At 57.2% G+C, this 20,448-nt stretch overlaps 1 protein-coding gene across 22 annotated transcripts in view; it reads right to left on the reverse strand.

The window, feature by feature from the left end:
- Positions 1 to 1,596: 1,596 nt before the first annotated feature.
- The window catches only part of LOC133757960 (protocadherin gamma-C5), a 180,839-nt gene continuing 161,987 nt past the window's right edge, over positions 1,597 to 20,448 (reverse strand). For all 22 annotated transcript variants that reach the window (XM_062188955.1, XM_062188952.1, XM_062188949.1 and 19 more), the window contains 3 exons: positions 19,321 to 19,379; positions 10,590 to 10,678; positions 1,597 to 3,616 (listed from right to left, as the gene is read on the reverse strand). In XM_062188955.1, the coding sequence (XP_062044939.1) occupies positions 3,390 to 3,616; positions 10,590 to 10,678; positions 19,321 to 19,379 (375 nt within the window). In that variant the 3' untranslated portion in view covers positions 1,597 to 3,389. The remainder of the gene's footprint in view (positions 3,617 to 10,589; positions 10,679 to 19,320; positions 19,380 to 20,448) is intronic.

Genomic DNA, 20,448 nt, shown 5'->3' on the forward strand with positions numbered 1-20,448 from the left:
GACCGGGACTACACCCGACCCGGTGTGCCGGCGCCGCAGGCAGAGGATTAGCCTAGTGAGCCACGGCGCCGGCCTGCCTGTCGGGCTTTATACCACCAATCCCCAATCCCGCGAGAACTACCTCCCCGGAGCACGCCCCCTCCACCTGTGGCCTCACCAGGCCCACCTCTTCGACAGGGGTTGGCTTGAGTGGCCACCCTCAGTACCACCCATGTAGGCCTCTGGGGTTTCCCAGTTTGCACAGTCTTCGACAACCACAGCCCTGTCGGTGGCCCCAGGCCACCCTGGGGGCTTCCCCCGCGATGGAAGCCTTAGCATGCCCACCGGAGGTCAGACGCTAGGTCATGCTCCACACGACCTGCCACCCGCAGCCAGCCTTGCCGGAGCACATCGTGGCCCGCACAAAGAAACCTTGGAGCCGCCAGCAGGCCTGGCGCAGACGGGCAGGCCCTGCAACCAGAAATAAAAGCGCCTGAAATAGCCCTGGGACCTGGGCAGCTGCCTCCCCAGTGTGGCCGGAGGTGTGGGGGTGGGCTGCCGGCCTCCGCCCTTGCTCTCCTCCAGTGGCCACGCCGATTCTGGCTCGGGGCTTCTCAGGCACACATACCAATTAGGGCACGCACCGCAGCTGCTCGCGCGCCCGGCCGGCCGGCCGCCGTGCCTGGAATAGAACCCAGGCGCCGGGCACCCACCCCTGCGCAGCGCCGCCGCCGCCGTCTCGGCAACCGCGCACGCCACCCTTCCTCCCACGCGAGGAAAGTCGCCCCGTGCTTGCTCGGAAGGCTTGGTTTCCATGACAACACACGAGCTGGCAGGACGCGTGCCCCGCCTGCGGAGAGCATCGGCCGCCTCGGGTCCTGCCCGCTGGCGAGCCCTCCCTAACCCTCCCGGCGACTGAGCCGGGTCACTCTGGCTTTCTCCTCTCCCGCCCCTCCCCCCGTCGTTCCCGCACAGCCAGAGGGGGCCGGGCGAGAGGAGGGAGGGCGATCTGGGCCTGCGGGCCATCTCATTTCCTGCTCGCCCTCCCAGCCCCCTCCACCTGCGCAACACAGGAGGGGCCCTGCGATGGCTCCGGTTTTGCCGCAGAGAGGCGGGCGGGAAGGCAACTCCCAGGTCGGGGAACTAAGACCCACGGTACAGACTCGACCATCGCAGCATCCTCTTCCACTCCGGCGACGGGGAAAGGGGGCATGAGCCAGGGAAACATCCTCTACCCGCACCCAGCGCTGCCCGCGCCGCCACCCCGCCCGCGCCCTCTTCTGCCTGGAGACAGCGGCAGGCGCCCCCCGCACAGCCCGCTGTTCCACGCACGCGCCGCTCTGCAAGCTCCCTGCCCCCGCGGGCCGCCTGTGCACCGCAGAGTGCCGATCCACCCAAGCAGCTACAGCCGACGGCGCTCGGCTCTGCAAGCACGCATAGCCATAGAGAACCACCATACGCGCGCGCGCGCTCACACACGCAATCCACACACAGGGCTACACGCGCAAAAACAAGGACACGCGAGGCCAACACCGCGCGCCACCCGAATCCTCTCTGCTCCCACCAGGCGCCTCTCAAGCCACCACGGACATCCGTCTCTTACACAAACGTTCAACCTTTCAGAAGAAACCTTTTTATTATTTTTCGAAGAAAAAAAGCCATATAAATATTAGAGTATAAAACTTGCGTGAGATACAGGAAGGGCGTGGGAGCTACGTGACTATGCGGAGAGAAGCGCTTATAGAAGGCGTCAGTATGGGGGAGGGGCCGCCGCAGCGCGCGGACACAGCACAAAACACAGCACGGGCCGCCGCGGGCAGGTTCAAGGACAGACGGCCGCGCGGAGCCCGCCGCCCGCTGCCCGCTCGCCGTCACGCAAAAGCACACCGCACTACACTATTGGCTATTCTACACCAGCCAGGGAGGGAGGGGGCACTACTCTACTGTAAGGGCCGGGGTGGGGGGGTTCTCTCCTCGAAGCCCCGCTGTTCGCACGGGACCCCCGGGGCAGAAGGGGGTGGGCAGAGGAGGGCCTATGCACAAGGAGGCACTGGGGGACTTTAACCAGGCTCTGGCCACTAGGGGGCGAACTGGGGGCCCGGGCAGTGGCCTTGACAGAGAAGAGATGGCACCTGGCAAGGTGAAAGACCGTGGTTTGAGGAGTCAAGGAGCCCAGTGGTGCAGCCCCATCCTGGGCTGAGACTCGCGGTCCACTTGGTCCCTGCTCTAGCTCCTTGTCTCCCCAACCCAGGGACCAAGAATGGCCTGGCTGGCCCTCCCGGCTGGGGCTGCACAGCCCCTTCCACAATGGTACCTGTGGAGTACCCAGCACCCACAGAGGTCCCTGTGATTCCTGGGGACCTGGTCCTAAACCTACTCAGAGCTTCCTTGGACTGAAATGCCAGTTTAAATCCCTTGGTCCTGCTAACTCAGCCCAAATGTGGTTCCCTGGGCTGAGCCTTCTGTGGGAGGGGAGGGTCCAGCCCAGTGCTTGGTCAGGGCTGGAATCTGGGGATCTTGGAAGTACCCTGGGGACATACAGAGCCTCCTACACACCCGGCTGGTCGACGGGTTGAGCTCTGTCCATCCCCCCATCCATGTACACACACTCCCCTTCCTTACCTTCCCACCCCGTGCTGCCTCGGAGCATGCAATGGAGTCTCTGGTTGGAGGCGGGTGTAGGAAGTCACAGCATGCAGTTGGAACATCAAACAGTGAAAAACAGAACAAAAAACTGCTCCCCAGGGCTTTGGGAAGAGGCTTGGCAGCAAAATGCCCTCGCTAAATCCAGCATGCGTCAGTACCATGGGGATGGTGACCAGGTCCCCCAAAACTTGGGCACTGGCTCTCAGCCTCCGGAAGGAGGTGCAAGGACTGGCACCAAACCATGCTTTGGGGGAAGACAGAGTTGGAGGAGAGGCCATGAGCTCATGATGCCTTTCCCAACGCTTAGGTCACCTGGTACCTCAACACCCCAATGACCTTACTCAGGGGGGGGAACTGCTGGAGGCGGGGATGGATGGGCCCGATTGATTTGGAAGATGGAGTTCAGCTGTAACTAAACTGGGTGCTGCAAATGGTTCTCGGTATCTACACTAACCCCACTACCCCCACGGGACTGCAATTGATTGGATGGGGGTTCCAGCAGAACTCCCTTTGCATATTCAACCCCTTGGGGGCACAGAGGGGGGGTGTTGACTGGGCACTTGTTTCTGTTTCCCAAGGGGAGCATGGCCTTGGCCCCAACCACTATGCTGGGGGTGAGCCCTGAAATTCTGAGGCCTGGGTACAGGTAGGGAGAGGCTGGGCTGGCTGGGGAGGGGGAGGCCGCCCCGTGGCTCTCAGGCTGGCTGGGGGTGAGGGAGACCGCCCCGTTTGGCTCCCCGCCCGGCCTCCACATGGCCTCCACGTTACTTCTTCTCCTTCTTGCCCGACTTCTTCTTGTTGCCGTTGCCTCCCGCCGGGGCCTTGCCATCACGCTTGCCAGCCGCATTGGTCAGTGTGGCATTGCTGCCAGGGATGTAGACGTTCTGGCGGTAGTCAGGCACGTGCTGCAGGGTGAACTGGGGTCCGTAGCGGGCACTCAAGCCCATGGTGCCGGCGCCTCCTCCCAGGGTGGAGCTCCCGTCAGCAGCTTCTGCAGACACACCAAGTTCCGGTCAGATGGCAGGTGCTAACTGAGGGTCCCCCTGAGTCCTCCTCTGTTGCCACAAGGACTTGGCGATGCCTGCGAAGCACCCCAGGCCCCAACCACACCGAACACGGGGAGCACAGGGATCACTGACAAGGCTCTGGGGTAAGAGCCCCTTGGCTGGATCCCTGCGAGTTCTAGCTCTTCTTCTTGCTGGCTCTGAGCCGGAACAAGTCTGCCTACGCTCCCTACGTCTTCTGACCTGCAGAACAGGGGTGATAATAGCATCTGCCTGTCCTGGTCTGGCTGAGAGCAGATAAGAAGCTGTATGTGGAGTAGCTGGAATGTGCCTGATGCATGCTGGGTGCTCGCTGGCGCCCAAACCCTTGCCCTAGCCCTTCTCCAAGGAGCCCCTGGCTTCCACGCTAGCCCAGGGCAGCCACCGTGGTCTGTTCACACTCCTGTCCTCTCCAACCAGTGCCTGGCACCAACGGGGGAGTCAGGAGTTCCATTTGCTAATAGCGTTCGACTGCCCACCCTGAGCCAAGCACTTTGCTGGAAGTTTCACACGTCGGTAAGGGATGTGGCCGCAGCCCCACTGCAGAAGAGGGAGCCAAGGCTGAGAGACGGTAGAAGCCTAGCCTGAGGTCAGACCAGACAGGGCACGCTAGAGTGCGGCTCAGCCCTAGGTCTATCTAAACAGACGTGAGAGGACATGGGCACCACCACCACCTCCAGCTTGGACCTAATCCGCACTGTGAGGGTGAAGCAGATGGAGAGGAGACAGGGGTGAGCCGTGTGTATGAGGCTAAGACGAGGGGTCCAGGGCCAGACGTCTTGGGCACAGTGCAGACATGGGCTCAGGGAGCCCCCCAGAGCACCTCCAGCCCCACTGCCCACTGTTCAGAAGAAACCAGGGCCTGAGAAGTACTGAGCCTGGGGGCCAGCGCCATGGCACTAGCATCCCATACGGATGCCAGATGGTGTCCTGGCTGCTCCACTTCCGATCCAGCTCCCTGCTCATGTGCCTGGGAAAGCAGCCGAAGATGGACCAAGTACTAGGGTCCCTGCCAACCATGTGGGCAACCTGGAAGAAGCTCTTGGCTTCTGCCTTCAGATGGACTATTTGGTGAGTGAACTACCAGATGGAAGCTCTCTCTTCCCACCCCTCTAACTCTGCCCTTCAAATGAATAAATACATCTTTTTAAAATTTTTTCTTTAAAAAAAAAAAAAGAGTGCTCAGCCTGGCCCTAGCTCAGGCACACCTGGGAGCCGTGGAAAGTGCAGCCTCAGAATCTGCATTCTAAGGCGCTCCGCAGGGGATGCTTGTCCATCAAAGGTTGAGAAGCACAGAAGTGCTTATTTCATAGGGCTTCTGGGAGGATTTTTTTTAAAAGAGACATTTATGTATTTGAAAATCAGAGTCGCGGCAGGGGGGGTGGGGAGGGTAGGGAGGGGATCTTCACCGTCCTAGGGGCAGCAACAGCCTGGGCTGGACCAGACCGAAGCCAGGAGCTTTGGGTGTGACTCCTAAGTGGGTGGCAGGGGGGCAAGGGCTTGGGCCATCTGCTGCTGCACTTCCCAGGCCATTAGCAGGGAGCTGGATCAGAAGTAGAGCCGCGGGGACTCGAACCCGGTGCCCAAGTGAGATGCCAGGGTCGCAGGCATGGCTTTACCTGCTAGGGTGCAACGCTGGCGCCTCGGGAGGGCTAAGGGATTGCGCTTCGTGCAGCGCGTGCTCTCCGATCCTCAGCAGCTGCGCTCCCTCCTCCAGCCTGCGGTCACCTCCACCCCGCACTCTCCTGGACTGGGGGCGGGGCCGGCGTCCGAGGCCTTAGAGCTCCCTGCTGGAGGCACTGAAATCCTCTTTGGCAGGGAAAGAGTTAAAGCCCCAGGCCTGGCGCTGGCGGGAGAGCTTCCCCCTAGCCTCGCTCAGACCCCACCCTAGACCCTGGGAGACTGTGACCACAGCCGGAGAGGCTGAGTAATCCTGGGACACGAACCAGGGATTGGGAAAGAGACAGGCAGGAAATACTGTCAGCGCCCGCCGGGGGAGGGGGAGGGCGGAAGAGAGCGGAAGCGATGCGCCCGCGGCGCTCAGGTTTCCAGGCCTGCGTCAAGCCCCTCGGTCGACCCCTGAGCTGGGGGCCTCCCTGGGGCAGGGAAGTGGGCGCCGGAGGGAGGCAGCAGCGGCCACTTCCTTCTCCTCGGGCCGCCCCCTTCCCTCCGCCCTCCCATTCATTCCGCTGACATTTCCCTGCTTTCCCTAATCGACTCCAGGAGGCAGCGGGTCCCCTGTGCCCCGGCCCCCGCCGCCAGGCCTCCTCCAGCCTGGGGGGGGGGGGGGGAGGGGCTCCGATCCGGCTTCAAAGCGCCAGCATTCCAGAGTGATTTAGGGGCGGCCGCAGGGACCTCCGCGGCGCCAGGGAGCGCGACGGAGAGGGCCTCATTTCGCACCGGGGATCCTAGAAGAGAGAGGGGAAGAAACGCCTGGAAGCCGGGCAGAGGAAGGCAGCAAGGGCTCCCCATCCTGGGTGCACCCCACGTTTCTGAGAAGCATGCCAAGTGGGCCAGCGTGACCACGTCAGCCCCTGGACCTCTCGTGGGCCGCAGTCAAGCTGGGCAGACCAGGAGGGAGAGGAGATGCGGAAGTGCAGGGTATGGGAGCTACAGATGGCCATGAGGGCTCTGTCTGGCCAGCTCTGCCATCACAGAGCTGTGTGGCCTTGGCCAAAGCTGCATGACTCTGGCCTCAGTTTCCCCACCTGTAGATGTGAGGGGAAGAAGCCGGGTGCCAGCTCTGGCCCTGTGTGCCATCAGTGCCTGTACACTTCCCACCTGAAGACCCACGGCTGGGAAGGGCCCAGGGTGTCTCTTGGTCCAGGTGAGGGTGCTGCTCACCTCCTCCCTGGTGCCAGCATCCACTGGGGGACTTGGCTCTGCCTCACCTGGTCGGGCCTGAGAGGGCCGCTCCGGAGCAGCCTGGGAGGCAGGGAGGCAACTCAGCTGGCCTGGAGCTGGCTGAGCTGCAAACCGCAGGCTCCTTGAGAGCACACCTCCCCCAGGATGTTTATTTAGAAACCTCTTGAGGGTGGCTCTCCCCCTCCTCCTTCCCTGCCCCCTTCCGCAGCCCCACGGGCCGGGCCAGCCTCCAGGAACCTCTCTGCTTCCAAGGCTGGGAAGCGGGTGTGAAAGCAAGTGTGACCCTGTCACCCCCACCCCCACGGTCCAACCCCCAGGGCCCAGGCTTGGCCTGGGGTCAGGCCCTGTGTGGGCCAGCAGGGCGGAGTCCTGACAGCAGAGCAGAGTTTTGGGCTATAAATACTGATTGCAATTCTGTTTTTAACATCTGGACTTAGGCTAGCAAGCCTGCCTCCCCGCCCCGCCCCGCCCCCCAGGCGCAAGGCTGCAGCAGTCCCATCGACCTGTTCACAGCCTCGCTTGGCCACTGCCCCACACCTGCCTCCCTGGACTCGAGTCTGCCTTCCTGCCCCGGGACTGCTCTGTCTGGCAGGGGGCAGCCCCTGCAGCCTCTCAGCTCCTCCTCCTCTCAGCAGCCACAGGCCCGGCCTCCTGTAACCTCACCTCTGCAGTAGGGCTGCCAGTTGAGAGAAGGAAAATGCAGGTGCCCAGCTACACTGGAATGGCGGGTGGAGGAGTCAGGTTTTAGGACAGTGTGCCTGGAGGGTGCACTTCCGCTGGAACAGAGCTTGCTATTCACCTGAGACTCTGATGGAACAGGGCTTACCAGGGTGCGGAAGCTTTTTTTCTGCCAAGGGCCATTTGGATTTTTATGAGTGTCCGTGCGACATGCAAAATGATCACACTGAAAATTAGCCTGCTATAGATTTATTGAATTCTGGGTCCTGCCTGCAGTTGCCTTGGCAATGCCAGATGCGATGACCTCATGGACCTGACACAGCCCCCACCTCAGCTGTACAAAGGAAGCCGAGGCTGCACCTACAGGCAGACATGGGGGATGGCATCGCGGCTCAGTGAGGTTAAGGCACTGCCCGCAATGCCAGCATCCCATTTGGGCGCTGGCTCAAGTCTCAGCTGCTCCACTTTCGATGCAGCTCCCCACTAGTGCACCTGGGAAGGCAGTGGAAGATGGTCCAACTACTTGGGCTCTTGCACCCATGTGGGAGACCTGGAAGAAGCTCCCAGTCCTGGTTCAGTCTGGCCCAGCCCTGGCTGTTACAGCCATTTGGGGGAGTGAACCAACAGAAGATCTGTCTTTCCCTCTATGTAACTCTGCCTTTCAAATCAATAAAAGTAAATCTTAAAAAAAAAATCAAAGGCCGGCCGGCACTAGGCTAATCCTCCGCCTTGCGGCGCCGGCACCCCGGGTTCTAGTCCTGGTTGGGGCGCTAGATTCTATCCCAGTTGCTCCTCTTCCTGTTCAGCTCTCTGCTGTGGCCCGGGAAGGCAGTGGAGGATGGCCCAAGTCCTTGGGCCCTGTACCCGCATGGGAGACCAGGAGGAAGCTCCTGGCTTCAGATCGGCGCAGCGCAGGCTGTAGCAGCCATTTGGGGGGGTGAACCAACAGAAAGAAGACCTTTCTCTAACTCTGCCTGTCAAAAAAAAAAAAAAAAAATCAAAGGCCGACATGGCCACTGTAGAGGAAAGGATATGAACTTGAGGGTAGAATGGGTAGAACTGCAATTCTGCAGCTTAAAACCGGGCCCTCTGGGCAGCGCCTTCTCTGTGCCTCACCTGTCCGGTGTAAAAATCAGACCTGCCGTGCAGTGCTGCTCAGAGGATCAGCCGAGCCAGGGACCTAACATTGGCTTAGCTGTGCCCAGGGTGATCTCAGTGAGTACTGACTTCATGTGGGTCTCCACCCGCCAGCCCTGGTGTGTGCTACAGCCCCAGGGCTCTCCATACACCTCGCAGGGCCAAGGCCTTACTCCTCTGCCAGCCTCCCTGTAAGCCCAGGATTTGCTGTTCCAGGCCTTTTTAACAGGCATCATGCACAGGTCAATAAAGAGAATCAAGGGGCTGGGGCTTAAAGCGCCACATACAGTGCCGACATCTCCTATGGGCGGGCGCCAGCTTGAGTCCCAGCTGCCCCACTTCCCATCCAGCTCCCTGTTAATGCGTCTGGGAAAGCAGCACTTCAGGCGGCTCAAGTCCTTGGGCCCCTGCACTCACGTGGAAGATCTGAATGGAGTTCCAGGTTCCTGGCTTCTGCCTGGCCCAGCATTGCTCATTGTGGCCATTTGGGAAGTGAACCAGCAGATGGAAGATTTCTCTCTCTCTCTCTGCCTCTCCCTCTGTAACTCTGCCTTTCAGATTATTAAATGTCTTTAATTAAAAAAGATAATCATTCAATACAGCCACCATGTATCTTGCCCTTACTCACTGGCAATTCTGTGCCGAACACCTTATATTTGGCCCTTATCACATCACAGTGAGGGCTCTTAATATTGTGCCCATTTTTTTTTAATTATTTATTTGAAAGGCAGAGTTACAGAGAAGCAGAGGCAGAGAGAGAGAGAGAGAGGTCTTTCATCCACTAGTTCACTCCCCAGATGGCCACAAGGGCTGGAGCTGCGCTGATCCAAAGCCAGGAGCCAGGCACTTCTTCCGGGTCTCCCACGCCAGTGCAAGGGCCCAAGGACTTGGGCCATCTTCCACTGTCTACCCAGACCATAGCAGAAAGCTGAACCAGCACCCATATGGGATGCCGGCACTACAGGTGGCAGCTTTACCCGCTATGTCACAATGCCTGCCTCATATTGTGCCCATTTCATAGTAAGTGAAACCAAGGCTCAGAGGGGGTGAATAACTTTCTAACCAGCTACTGGTTGGGGGGCACCAGGACTCGAGTGGCCCGCCTCCTGGGCCTGTGCCCTTGGGTACTGAGGCCAGATAGCGGGGCAGGGAGTCTGTGGGGCCCTCAGACATAGGTAGAACGTCCCTCACAAGCAGGGGGTCAGCTGTGGCTGCAAAGCCTGTCTCCAGACCAACTGGCTTCTCCCCCACTAATAGCTTCTTGTGCTGCATGAGCGGCCTTGTGGCCTTCCATCACACACTCAGAGCTGGCAGAGCGGGGGCCGAGCCCCTAAGGAGACAGTCTCCAGGAGACCCTTGCTATCTCCACGAGCCCCAATCAACACACATATGTGACACCCCCTGTCCAATGGGCACCCCCAGCAGAATAACCCAATGGACAGACAGTAACGCCTTAAAAACCCGAGACACCGCCTCAAAGCCAGTGTCCCGCTCGAGCACTCCACTCGGGTCTCCTCTGGGACCAGACGCTCTCTCTGTCACTTGCCAACTGAATAAGAGCTTCTGCCTCTTTGCAGATTGCTTCCTGGCTTTTTCTTTCTATACCAAGCTGAGGAAAAGAACCGGGAGAGCCGCTCCAGCAGCCCCTCCCCCCTGTGACCGGGAGCAGGCCCTGACGGCATCATCGCCCTGGCCTTGCGCAGAGCCTCTTTAGCTCTTTAGAACAACCTCCACTGGCTGGCTCTCTCTTTCAGGTGAGGATCTGGGTGTGGAACAAGAGAATCCTGCCCTGCAGGAGGGGCAGAGAGCAAGAGGGGGCCGGCTCGCACTGTGTGAGGGCTGCGTGTTCCAGGCTCAGTACTCTGGGCAGTACGATGTCATCTCACTTAATCTTCACAACAACCCCTGGGGGACACTGTCCCCATTTTCTTGGCTAAGGAAAGAGGTTGAGAGAGCCTGAGCAGACTGATCAGTCACGAGGACACTCAGCAGCAGGGGAAGGACCCAGCCTGGGCTGTCCCTTTCCAGAGCTGGTCTCACAGGTGCCACCTGCCCCCTCCCTCCGCGTCTCCTTAATGCCCCTCTCTTAGCCAACTCCCCTCTGCTGCTCCTCACCCTGATTTTATGTCACAGGTGGGTCTCTCAGACCAGCTAAGAGATCCAGTCTCTGGGCCTGGTGGCTGTGGGATGTACAACAGGACCCCCGGTATCCATCCCACTGCACACAGCACCACTACTTACCGCTGGCCGAGGCCAAGATCATCGCTTGCAGCATCTCGGTGTCAAACTGGTTGTTGGGCCAGGTGCCGGTTTCATCGCCATTTTGGGAGCTGGGGAGAGAGTGGGGTGGTAAGCAGAGTCTCCCCCACCAGCCTAGCTCAAGCCCCAGCTGGGCCCCCAAATCTACTGCCCCTTCCCAGCCTGTGCCCAACACCCACCCCTTTCAGCAAGGTAGGAGGTGCTGACCCAACCCCTGGGGAGCCAGATCCCCAACCCGCTCCCTACCCTCTCAAACGCACTTGAGGACCCCCCTGAGGGGGCATGGCAGAGACACCCCTCCCAGAGCCACAGAAAGGGCTGGGGATCTAGAGATGCCTCAGGGAAAGATGGGGGAACCCCAAGCGACCCTGCAGCAGGGAGAACGAAAATTCTAGAACGCCAATCTAATCTCTCCCTCAGAGTGAACTGTGACTGGCAAACCAGCACCTGCCACTCCTGTCACAGGAGCACTCCAGCACGACTCTAGAACATTCTATCAGCAAACCCTCCTGGAGCACTTCCCTGGTCCTGGACCTCCTTCTTTCCTGAGAAGTCTGGGCAGATGCTCTGCCTTAGAATCCCAGCCCCCAGCCTTTGCCTTAGTCGCACGAATGATATTTATTAGAGGGGATCCCAAGCCCCAAGCTGGGTCAGGTGCTTCTGCTGCGCTCCCACCTCTGGGGCTGCCCTGTGGGCGCTCACCAGGCGCCATGACAGCTATTGCACCTGCTCCTCCCCCACGCTGACCTCTGCCTGCTTCCTCCTGAAGCACCCGGACCTGCTGAGGACTCTTAGAAGCTCCATGCCTTTTAAAATGTGAAGTGACTCCTAACTGTAAAAAACACTCAACTATAAAAGAACCCTAAAGACTTCCAACTCAATCTGGAGTTTCCCGAAGTGACAATTTTTTCTTTTGGACTTTATTTATTTGAAAGGCAGAGTTACAGACACAGAGAGAAAGAGACAGACAGAAACATGTTCTATCCTCTGGTCGGCCAAATGGCCCCATTGGCCAGAGTGGCGACGATCTGAAGCCAGGAGCTTCCTCCAGTCTCCTATGTGGCTGCAGAGGCCCAAGCAGCCTCCACTGCTTTCCCATGTGCATTAGGGAGCTGGATCAGAAGTGGAGCACCTGGGACATGAACTGGCACCCCAGGCAGAGGCTTAACCTACTAGGCCACAGAGCCAGCCCCACAGGGTAACAATTTCTATGGAAGGTTTAGATTATTTTAATTTGCAGGGGGTAGGGCATGGGGAGGGTGCCCTGATGCAGTCTATTAGAGAGACGCTAGCACCATCTGGTACAGAGAAGTTCCTCTATCAATAGTTGTCTAGGTGAGTGGGTAGGGCTGGTGGAGAGGAAGGGGAGGGCTGGTGCCAGGGGAAGGCGGCAGGGCAGGCCTTCCAGGAGCAGGAGTGCGTGGTGAGGAGCAGCACTTGAGGCAGCGGCTAACACACCGCGCAGGATGCCCACATCCCCGAAGTCCCGGCTCCACTCCAGCTTCCTGCTGCATGACGCCTCCTGCATGACGCCTGCTGCATGATGGCTCCTGTTCCCGAGTTCCCGTCATCCACAGGGGTGACCTGGACTGAGTTGCTGGCTTCTGGCTTTAGACTGGCCCAGCCTTGGCTGTTGCAAGCATGTGGGGAATGAACTCACAGATCAGAGTTCACTCTTGATTTTTCTCTCTCTCACTCGCAAATAAACAAACACAAATTCAAAAGCAATTTTCAGAGTATGCATGAGTGTTTGCTCACATTGGGTGAGCAGCAACACTTCCTGACAACGTTGGCAGGTTCTGTCCTGGCCTATGGCTTCTTCCACTCTGGGGTCCCATCCCAAATAGCTAGGCTCGGCCTAAGAATTCAAATAGGGCCCGTGGCTGCAGCACGTCACCTCGGCCTTGTCCCAGAGAACAGATAGGAAAGTTAGGGTTGGAGGGGAAGGGAGGAAACTGGCTTCCCCTCCCAAGAGTGGGAAAAGCTGGGATTCTTTATGCATTTAACAACTATTGAGTAACTGCTGTGGGCAGACACTGGGCTAGGCGCTTGGGTAATATCTGTGAACATGACAAGCAGTCCATCTCTGGTACTCACGGGGCCCACTGAGGCCCTGATAATAAACAGTGACACGATGCAATCGTCACCGTGACAAATGCACACAGGCAAAGAGCGGGGCTGCCACAACATGGAAGGGGAGCCCCGCCCAGCCCGCGTCCGGAGGTCAGTCTAGGCTTCCTTGGGGGAACCAAATGAACCCTCCAGGTGCCTTGCAGGAGAAGGCCAGCTAAACAAACAGAAGGACGGACCAAAAGTCGCCCTTTGGTAAACACCAGCTAAAAACAGACTCAAGGCAGGGGGCCTTGCCAGTGGCTTCTTCCTGAATACCAAAATACTAACTACAGTAATTCAGATTACTCATTACTCACAAATATTTTAAAGTGTTACAGAGATCTGAGGACACCACTTTCATGAGGTGAACAAATCTAATGACACTGATAGCAGAACCAGCTAATACCGAATATCTCCTGGTGGCGCAGGGCTCACGCCGCGGCCGAGCAGGTGAGGCCGCCGCTTGCAACGCTGCCATCCGGCATCAGAGTCCCAGCTGCTCTGCATCCGGTCACCTCCCTGCTAACATGCCTAGGAAAGCAGCGGAAGATGGCCCAAGTCCTGGGCTCCTGCCACCCATGTGGGAGACCCAGATGAAGCTTCTGGTTCCTGTCTTTGGCCTGACCCAGTCCCAGACCATTGCAGCCATTTAGGGAGTGTGCCAGCAGATGGAAGATCTCTGTCTCTCCCATTCTCTCTGCCTTTCAAATAACTGAAAGTAAATGCTAAAAAATAATAAACTTGAGCTGACATAGCACGTTAAGCCTCTGCCTGCGGTGCTAGCATCCTGTGTGGGTGCCGGTTCAAGAACTGGCTGTGGGGTCAGTGCTGTGGCATAGGGGGTAAAGCCACAGCCTGCAGCACCAGCATCCCATATGGGCGCCCACTCAAGTCCTGGCTGCTCCACTTCCAATCCAGCTCTCTGCTGTGGCCTGGGAAACCAGAAGATGGCCCAAGTCCTTGGACACCTGCACCTGTGTGGGAGACCCAGAAGCAGCTTCTGGCTCCTGGCTCAGCCTGGCCTACCCCTGGCCATTTCAGCCATGGGGGGGGCAGTCAAACAGCAAAAGGAAGATCTCTTCCCTCTCTCTCCTAACTCTGCCTTTCAAATAAATCTAAAAATCTTTACGAACATAAAGAAATCACCCCTGATGTGATGCAGTGGGAGGCTGTAGTACCACTGCTGGAATACTCCTGCTAAGATCATTTAACCTGAATCTACGCGTAAACAATCAGCAAATAATGAGAAGCGCAGATTATGGGGCATTTTAAAAGACAATCGGCCTAGGTGCTTTAAAAATATCTATGACATGAGAGCGAGCGAGCAAGCAAGACAGGGTGGGGGTGTCAGACTAAACTGTGCTCTTGGGCTGAACCCTGGTTCGTGTAGGATATGAAGAAACAAGTGGCAGGACGTCCCGGGAACATTTACGGCTCCAGGCCGGGGACCGTGTGTCATTGCGTTCGCCTTCTTCCACCCTCACGGTTATCTGGGAGAAGGCCGTTGCTCCTAGGAGGCACACACGCAGTATTCCAAACTCAGGATGCTCGCAACTTGCTTTCACACGGTTCAGAAAAAACAGTGTGGGTGTAAACGTGTTTGGGTAGAGATGAAATGAATGTGCCAAATAGTAACAGTTAATGAATCTAAGTACAAAGAGTAAAGAGAATTTGGGTGTGATCAAACTATCATTTCTACTTTTTGATAGGTACAAAACATTTCTTTTCCTTCTTATTTTTTGGGAAACATTTCTAAAAAAAAGGTTGTGGGGGAGGAGCGGCACTGTGGTGTAGTAGGTAAAGCCACTGCCTGTGATACTGGCATCCCACATGGGCTCCAGTTCAAGTCCCAGCTGCTCCACTTCCAACCCAGCTCCCTGCTAATGTGCCTGGGAAAGCTGCGGAAAATGGCCTAGGTGTTTAGGCCCCTGCACCCATGTTAGAGACCTGGAAGCAGCTCCCAGCTCATGTCTTTGGTTTGGTCCAGCCCTGTCCTTTGCGGCCATTTGAGGGGTGAACCAGCAGACAGATAATCTAACTCTACCTTTCAAATAAATAAAATAAATCTTCAACATAAAAAAATAAAAGGTTAAGGGGTCAAACCACGTGTTAGATGAGGCGCCGTGTTCTGGAGAGGCCTTTGCAGGCAGAGCAGGCAGCCTGCCAGTGCCTCTGAGGACCAAGAGGAGACCAGAGAAGCTGTCACAGAGGAGCTGGGGCAGCGGTGGGGCGGCAGAGTGGGCAGTAAAGTTTCTGTTCTCATCCTTAGAGCTCTGGGAGGCCACAGAGCTGTTCTTTTTGTTTAGAATGTTTATTATTTCCATCTCTCTCAAAGAGAGCGAGGGGCCAATGCTGTGCCGTAGCAGGTAAAGCCACCACCTGCAGTGCTGCCAGCCCATGTGGGCACTGATTCAAGTCCAGTTCTCTGCTATAGCCTGGGAAAGCAGTAGAAGATGGCCAAAGTTTTTGGGTCCCTGCACCTGAGTGGGAGACCTGGAAGAAGCTCCTGGCTCCTGGCTTTGGATTCACCCAGCTCTGGCCGTAGTGGTCATTTGGGGAGTGAACCAGCCAATGGAAGATCTCTCTCTCTCTCTCTGCCTCTCCTTCTCTGTGTGTAACTCTGACTTTCCAATAAATAAATAAATAAATCTTAAAAAAGAGGGAGAGTGAGCTGTGAGAGAGACAGAGGCATGAAGTAGGCTGAGGCCAGGCTGAAACCATATGTGCAACAGGGACCCAAGTACCTGGGCTCCATCAGAAACAGAGCATCCAGAACTGGAGATAATGCGGGCTCCACTTTGTATTTACTTTTTTTTTTTTTTTTTAATGTAACAAAAGACCTAGCCTCTGAACTGCTATATTCCTAAAGCTGTACCTATGAAATTTGTATTTATTAAATAAAAGCTAAAAAAAAGACTTAACATGTAAAACTATACATATATGTGCCCTGGCATAGTGGCACAGCTGGGTAAGCCATAGTCTACGACACTGTCATTCCCTATCAGAGCACGGAGTCCCACTGCTTCGCTTCTCATCCAGCTCCCTACCAATGCACCTGGGAAAGGAGCAGAAGATGGCTCAGGTGCTGGGGCTCCTGCCCTCACACGGGAGACTTTGGATGGAGTTCCAGGTGCCTGGCTTCCACTCGGCCCAACCCCAGCCACTGCAGCCATTTGGAGAGTGAGTCAGCAGATGGAAGATCTCTCCCTCTCTCTCTCTCTCTCCCTCCCTCTAACCATATTTCAAATAAATAAATGTTATAAAAAAAAAAAAAACAGCAGTTACCTGGGAATAAACCTTCTTGATGTTCCAAGTGTGAATTAGTTTGTGAACAGCTTATTTGGTTTAGATTAAAAAGAAAAGATTGTGGATGTTGTTTATATAAAGAAAAAAGTTTGCAAAGATATATATTAAAATGTTAATGATTCAATGAATAGACTGTAGAAAAACAGAATAAATTTTTACACTAAAAGGGCTTAAGAGAGCTAAGAGGTATTCAATCACACACACGATGTGGATCTTAAAGAAGCATCCTGGGTGGGAGCTGACGCACAGAATTAAGCTGCTGCTAGGGTCGCCCTCATCCCACATCAGAGCGCCTGAGCTGGAGTCCTGCCTGCTCCACTTCCCATCCAGCTTCCTAGTGATGCACAAGAGAATGCAGCATTCCTTGGGTCCCTGCCAGTGGCATGGGAGACGAGGATGGAGTTCTTGGCTCCTGGCTTAGTCTGGCCCTGCCCCAGCTATCGCTGACATTTGGGGGGAGCAAAGCAGCAGACAGAAGAACTCTGTCTCCCTGCCTTTCAAACAGATAAATAAATAAATGTTTGTTTTTAAAAGCTGAACAGTGAGATCACTATGCCATTCTCTATGCTTTTGTATGTGTTGGAACTCTCCATGTTAAAGGAAGTTCATGCTAGTTCTTAAATTGTAAAATCATGGGTAGGTTTTTTTTCGCGTTTATTTCTCATGCTTCTGTAATGAATGTGCATTACTCTATAAGCAGAAAAAGACGCTGCAATTTGCTCGTTGGACGACTGCCTGCACTGCGAGCGAGCGACAGTGCTTCTCAGAGGAAGCATGGAGGGGCCGGGGCTGAGCAGTGGCAGTGAGGAGCCATCCCAGGGGAACAGGCTGGGGCACAGGAAGCCAAATAGAGACCCTCTTCTCTGTGCAGCGGCTGGGGAAGCTTCGGCGCAGTGCCTGCGACACAGCCCCAAGAGCGAGAAACAACTTGCTGGGCTCAGAGCTGGGGACAACAGCTGTTGGGACCAGAAGCCAAAAGGCTGACCTGAGCAGGGCCAGCGGCAGGGAGGAGAGCACTTGGCAGGCAGGGGCCTCAGAATGTGAGTCATTTTTCCTTCTGTCTGGGCAGCGTGTCCCAGCACTGGCTTGAACCGGAATCAGGTTTACTGCAGAACACTAGCCTTGCCTGCAGCTAGTGTGCCTTATCAGATTGAGCGTGGCAGGCAGTGGACAAGATGGTAGGGAGGGGATGGCCGAGGAGCTGCGGAGGGCTGGAGGCAGGGTTAGACTAACAGAAACCTCCCCCCTTCCTAAGCTCACTCCAATGCACTCATCAGAATGGAAGCAAAGAAGCCACACTCTGCCACTTCGATGATCCTCACAGGCCCCACCACAGGGCCTTTGCATATGCTCTTGCCTTCTACCTGGAATGCACTTTCTTTTGTTTCTTCAGCTGGTTAATTCTTGTTCTGAGGACAGCCTCATGTCCGCACACTCCTGGACTAGTTAAAACCCTGCTAAATGTGAGGTACTGCTCTTCCCAGCACCTGTGACCTTGTATTTATTTCCATGATTACTGGTTGATATTAGTCTCCCTCAAAACACGACATACTCCTTGGGGGCAGCAATCCTGTCTGTGCAAACGCCATCTCCTCCAGGCAGCCTTCCCTGACCCCTCCTCCACCACACTCACATCACCCTCTTCCTTGCAGAATTTACTAGGTTTTATAATTACATGTTTTCCTCCTGTGATTTCTTGATAAGTTGTTTGCTCTGCTGGCCTTGAGGCCTGTGAGTTCAGGGATCCCGTCCCTTGCTCACTTTAATGGCCCAGTGTTTAGCACAGTAGATGGTCAGTGAACGTTCGCTGCACATGGAACACATGGCTGACTCATTAGACAACCTAAGGGAAGGTGCTGAGGGAAGAGGGGGCTGCGGCCCAAGCTTCCTTGTAGGGGCCTGGTTGGATGCTTCGCATTCCTGCAACCAGAGACAGGACTGTGCACGTCTGGGAGCAGAACCTCTGCCGCCACATCAGGATCTCCTAAGCCCTGGTGGCCGCGAGGGGAGGGCTCAGCTGCTGCTGGGAGGGGCGACGAGGGAGGGAGCCCGGCATCTGTCACAGCCAGCCAGCCAACGTGGGCAGCGGGAGCCCGAGCCTGGAGGAGGTGGGGAAGGCAGCCCAGCTCCCGCCTCTCTCCCCAGGCTCCTGGGACCAGCTCGGCTCCTCCGGACCGCTGGCTTCTAACCGGGAGCCCTGGCCCAGGGCCCATCCCACTGCCCTCAGACCCACTGAAGGGCTGGCTGCTTTGGCCTCCCTCCCCCACTCCCACAGGGGGTTCCTGTCTCAGCAGGAACTCATTCCCTTATTGAAATGAGCAGCTGGGGCAGCCAGGAGGGAAGAGCCCTCAGTGCAGAGCAGGGATCAAAGGCTCTGTGTGTGCAGGGCAGGGGGAGGGAGGGTCTCTCCTCCCCCCACCGTGTGTGTATGTGTGTGTGTAGAGTCTCTCCTCCCCCCACGTGTGTGTGTGTGTGTGTGTGCGCGCGCACGCTTGCCCACAAGCACAAAGAAATGAGAGACAGACAGACACAGAGAGGAGGAGTAAGAGGAGACAAGGACAAAAAGAACCCATGAGGGGAAGCAGAAATCATGGAGGTGATTCATGGAGGTGAACAAAGGCTGCGGGGAGGGCACTAGAACACCAGGACCCGATGGAAGGCGGCAACACAGAAAAGAGGTCAAGGACAAGAGCCAGGAGCCAGGGATGGGGAAAAGGAAGAACACACGGGTCCCTTGCACGCGTGCTGAGTGCCTGTGCTGCTGGCAGGCGCAGCGCAAGGCCAGGAGGCAACAAGCTGACCGGCAGCCCTGAGACAGAGACGACACAGGGAGAGGCAGAGAGCTTGATCTAAGACAGAAGCTAAGGAGGATGTGGGGATTTAAAAAAAAAAAAAAAAAAAACAGAGCAGAGAGACACAAACTTGACACAGGGCTGAGACAGAAGGCCCGCCCTCCTCCGGCCCCTCTCCAGCTGGGCTGTCCCCGCGGCAGGAGGGAGCCCAGCTGCATTGGGAGGAGGGGACGTGGGCCGCAGGTGGGTACAGGATGTGCTCCCCCACCCAGAGACCAGCTTGAAAACCCTTAGGGGATGGGAAAAAGTGGCTGTGGGGGCCAACAGGGTCGGGGGAGGGCGAGTGTATCAGATGAGCTCAAAATAGTCAGGGTAGGCGTCTCTTCCTTCCAGGACCCTTGTCCCAGCCCCCAGCGCGCCATTGTGGAGGCGCGGAGCCCTTCCCCCTCCTCCCACGTCAGCGCTGAGAAATGCCGCAGGGTGGGCGGGGAGCCGTCACCTACCCGCTGGTGCCGGGTCGCTGGGCCTGAGAGAAGCGCCAGTCCGTGTTGGGCGGGGCTTGCTGTGGAGAAAACAGAGGGACAGGAGCTGAGTACCCAGGCGAAGACGGGTATCATGGGGGGGGGGGGCAGGCACGGGGGAGACACTGGGGTAAGATGTCGCCAAAGACAGAGTGCACCTCGGGTCTCTGAGGTCCGGGTGCCAGGGAGACCACGGAGTGTCACTGCGACCCCAGAGAGCAAGCCCAGACTCTGTGCTGAAGAAATAGTCCCTTCTTCTGTCCCCATTCGCCGAGCTTCTGAGCCAAACCCCGGGCACTGGACGTGCCCACCGCAGGGAAGGGTGTGGCGAGGGCCCCCGCCAGGGCCCGCAGAGGCCTTTAGAAGGGATCTCCCAGGCCTGCACCGAGCTCACCCGGCTCCGGAGCCGGGGACAAAGCATCCTCGGCAGCAAGATGGCTGCGGCTCCCAGTAACCCTTCTCGCGCCAGGACACCTTCCAGGGACGCTTCCTCCGCACCCTGGCTCCCCGGGAGCTCTTCCCACAGCTACATACATTATTAATTTAGGAGTCGCGCCAGCCGGGGCCTTTGCAGGGCATCCAAGCCCCGGGACACGGCTCACCCCCAGGGACTCCTTGCCAGACAAAGCCTGGGACTGAGGAGGAGGAAACAAGGCTGCTCTGTCTGGGACGCAGAGAGCGGCTGGGAGCGAGCCCAGCAGGATCAAACTCCCACAGCTCGGTTTCCAGGGTCCCCAAGGGGCCCCTCTGTAGCCTCCTCCCAGCCCCGCCAATCCTCAATCGTTCCCAATCGTCCCATCACACACGTCTCACGGAGCACCCCAGAGCCATCTTCTCACCAATTCTGGGATGTGCTGGCAACCCTCACCCTCACTCCCAGGAGCAGAGGGTAGGAGCGGCTCAGATTACACTGGGGAGAAGGACCGGACAGCCAGAGGCTCACACTAGGGCTCACAGGTGACCCTGAGTGGAGCAGAGCCCAGAAACCTCCCGAGGGGCACCAGCGGTTGCCAGCACCCTTTGAGGCTGCCTGCGAAAGGGCACAGGGACACCGGCACCCTCGGCCGCCGGGAATTCTAACACAGAGCGCGAGGACGCAGGCAGGGGTGG

This window comes from Lepus europaeus, chromosome 4 (assembly GCF_033115175.1).
Source record: "Lepus europaeus isolate LE1 chromosome 4, mLepTim1.pri, whole genome shotgun sequence".
Classification (NCBI taxonomy): Eukaryota; Metazoa; Chordata; class Mammalia; order Lagomorpha; family Leporidae; genus Lepus; species Lepus europaeus.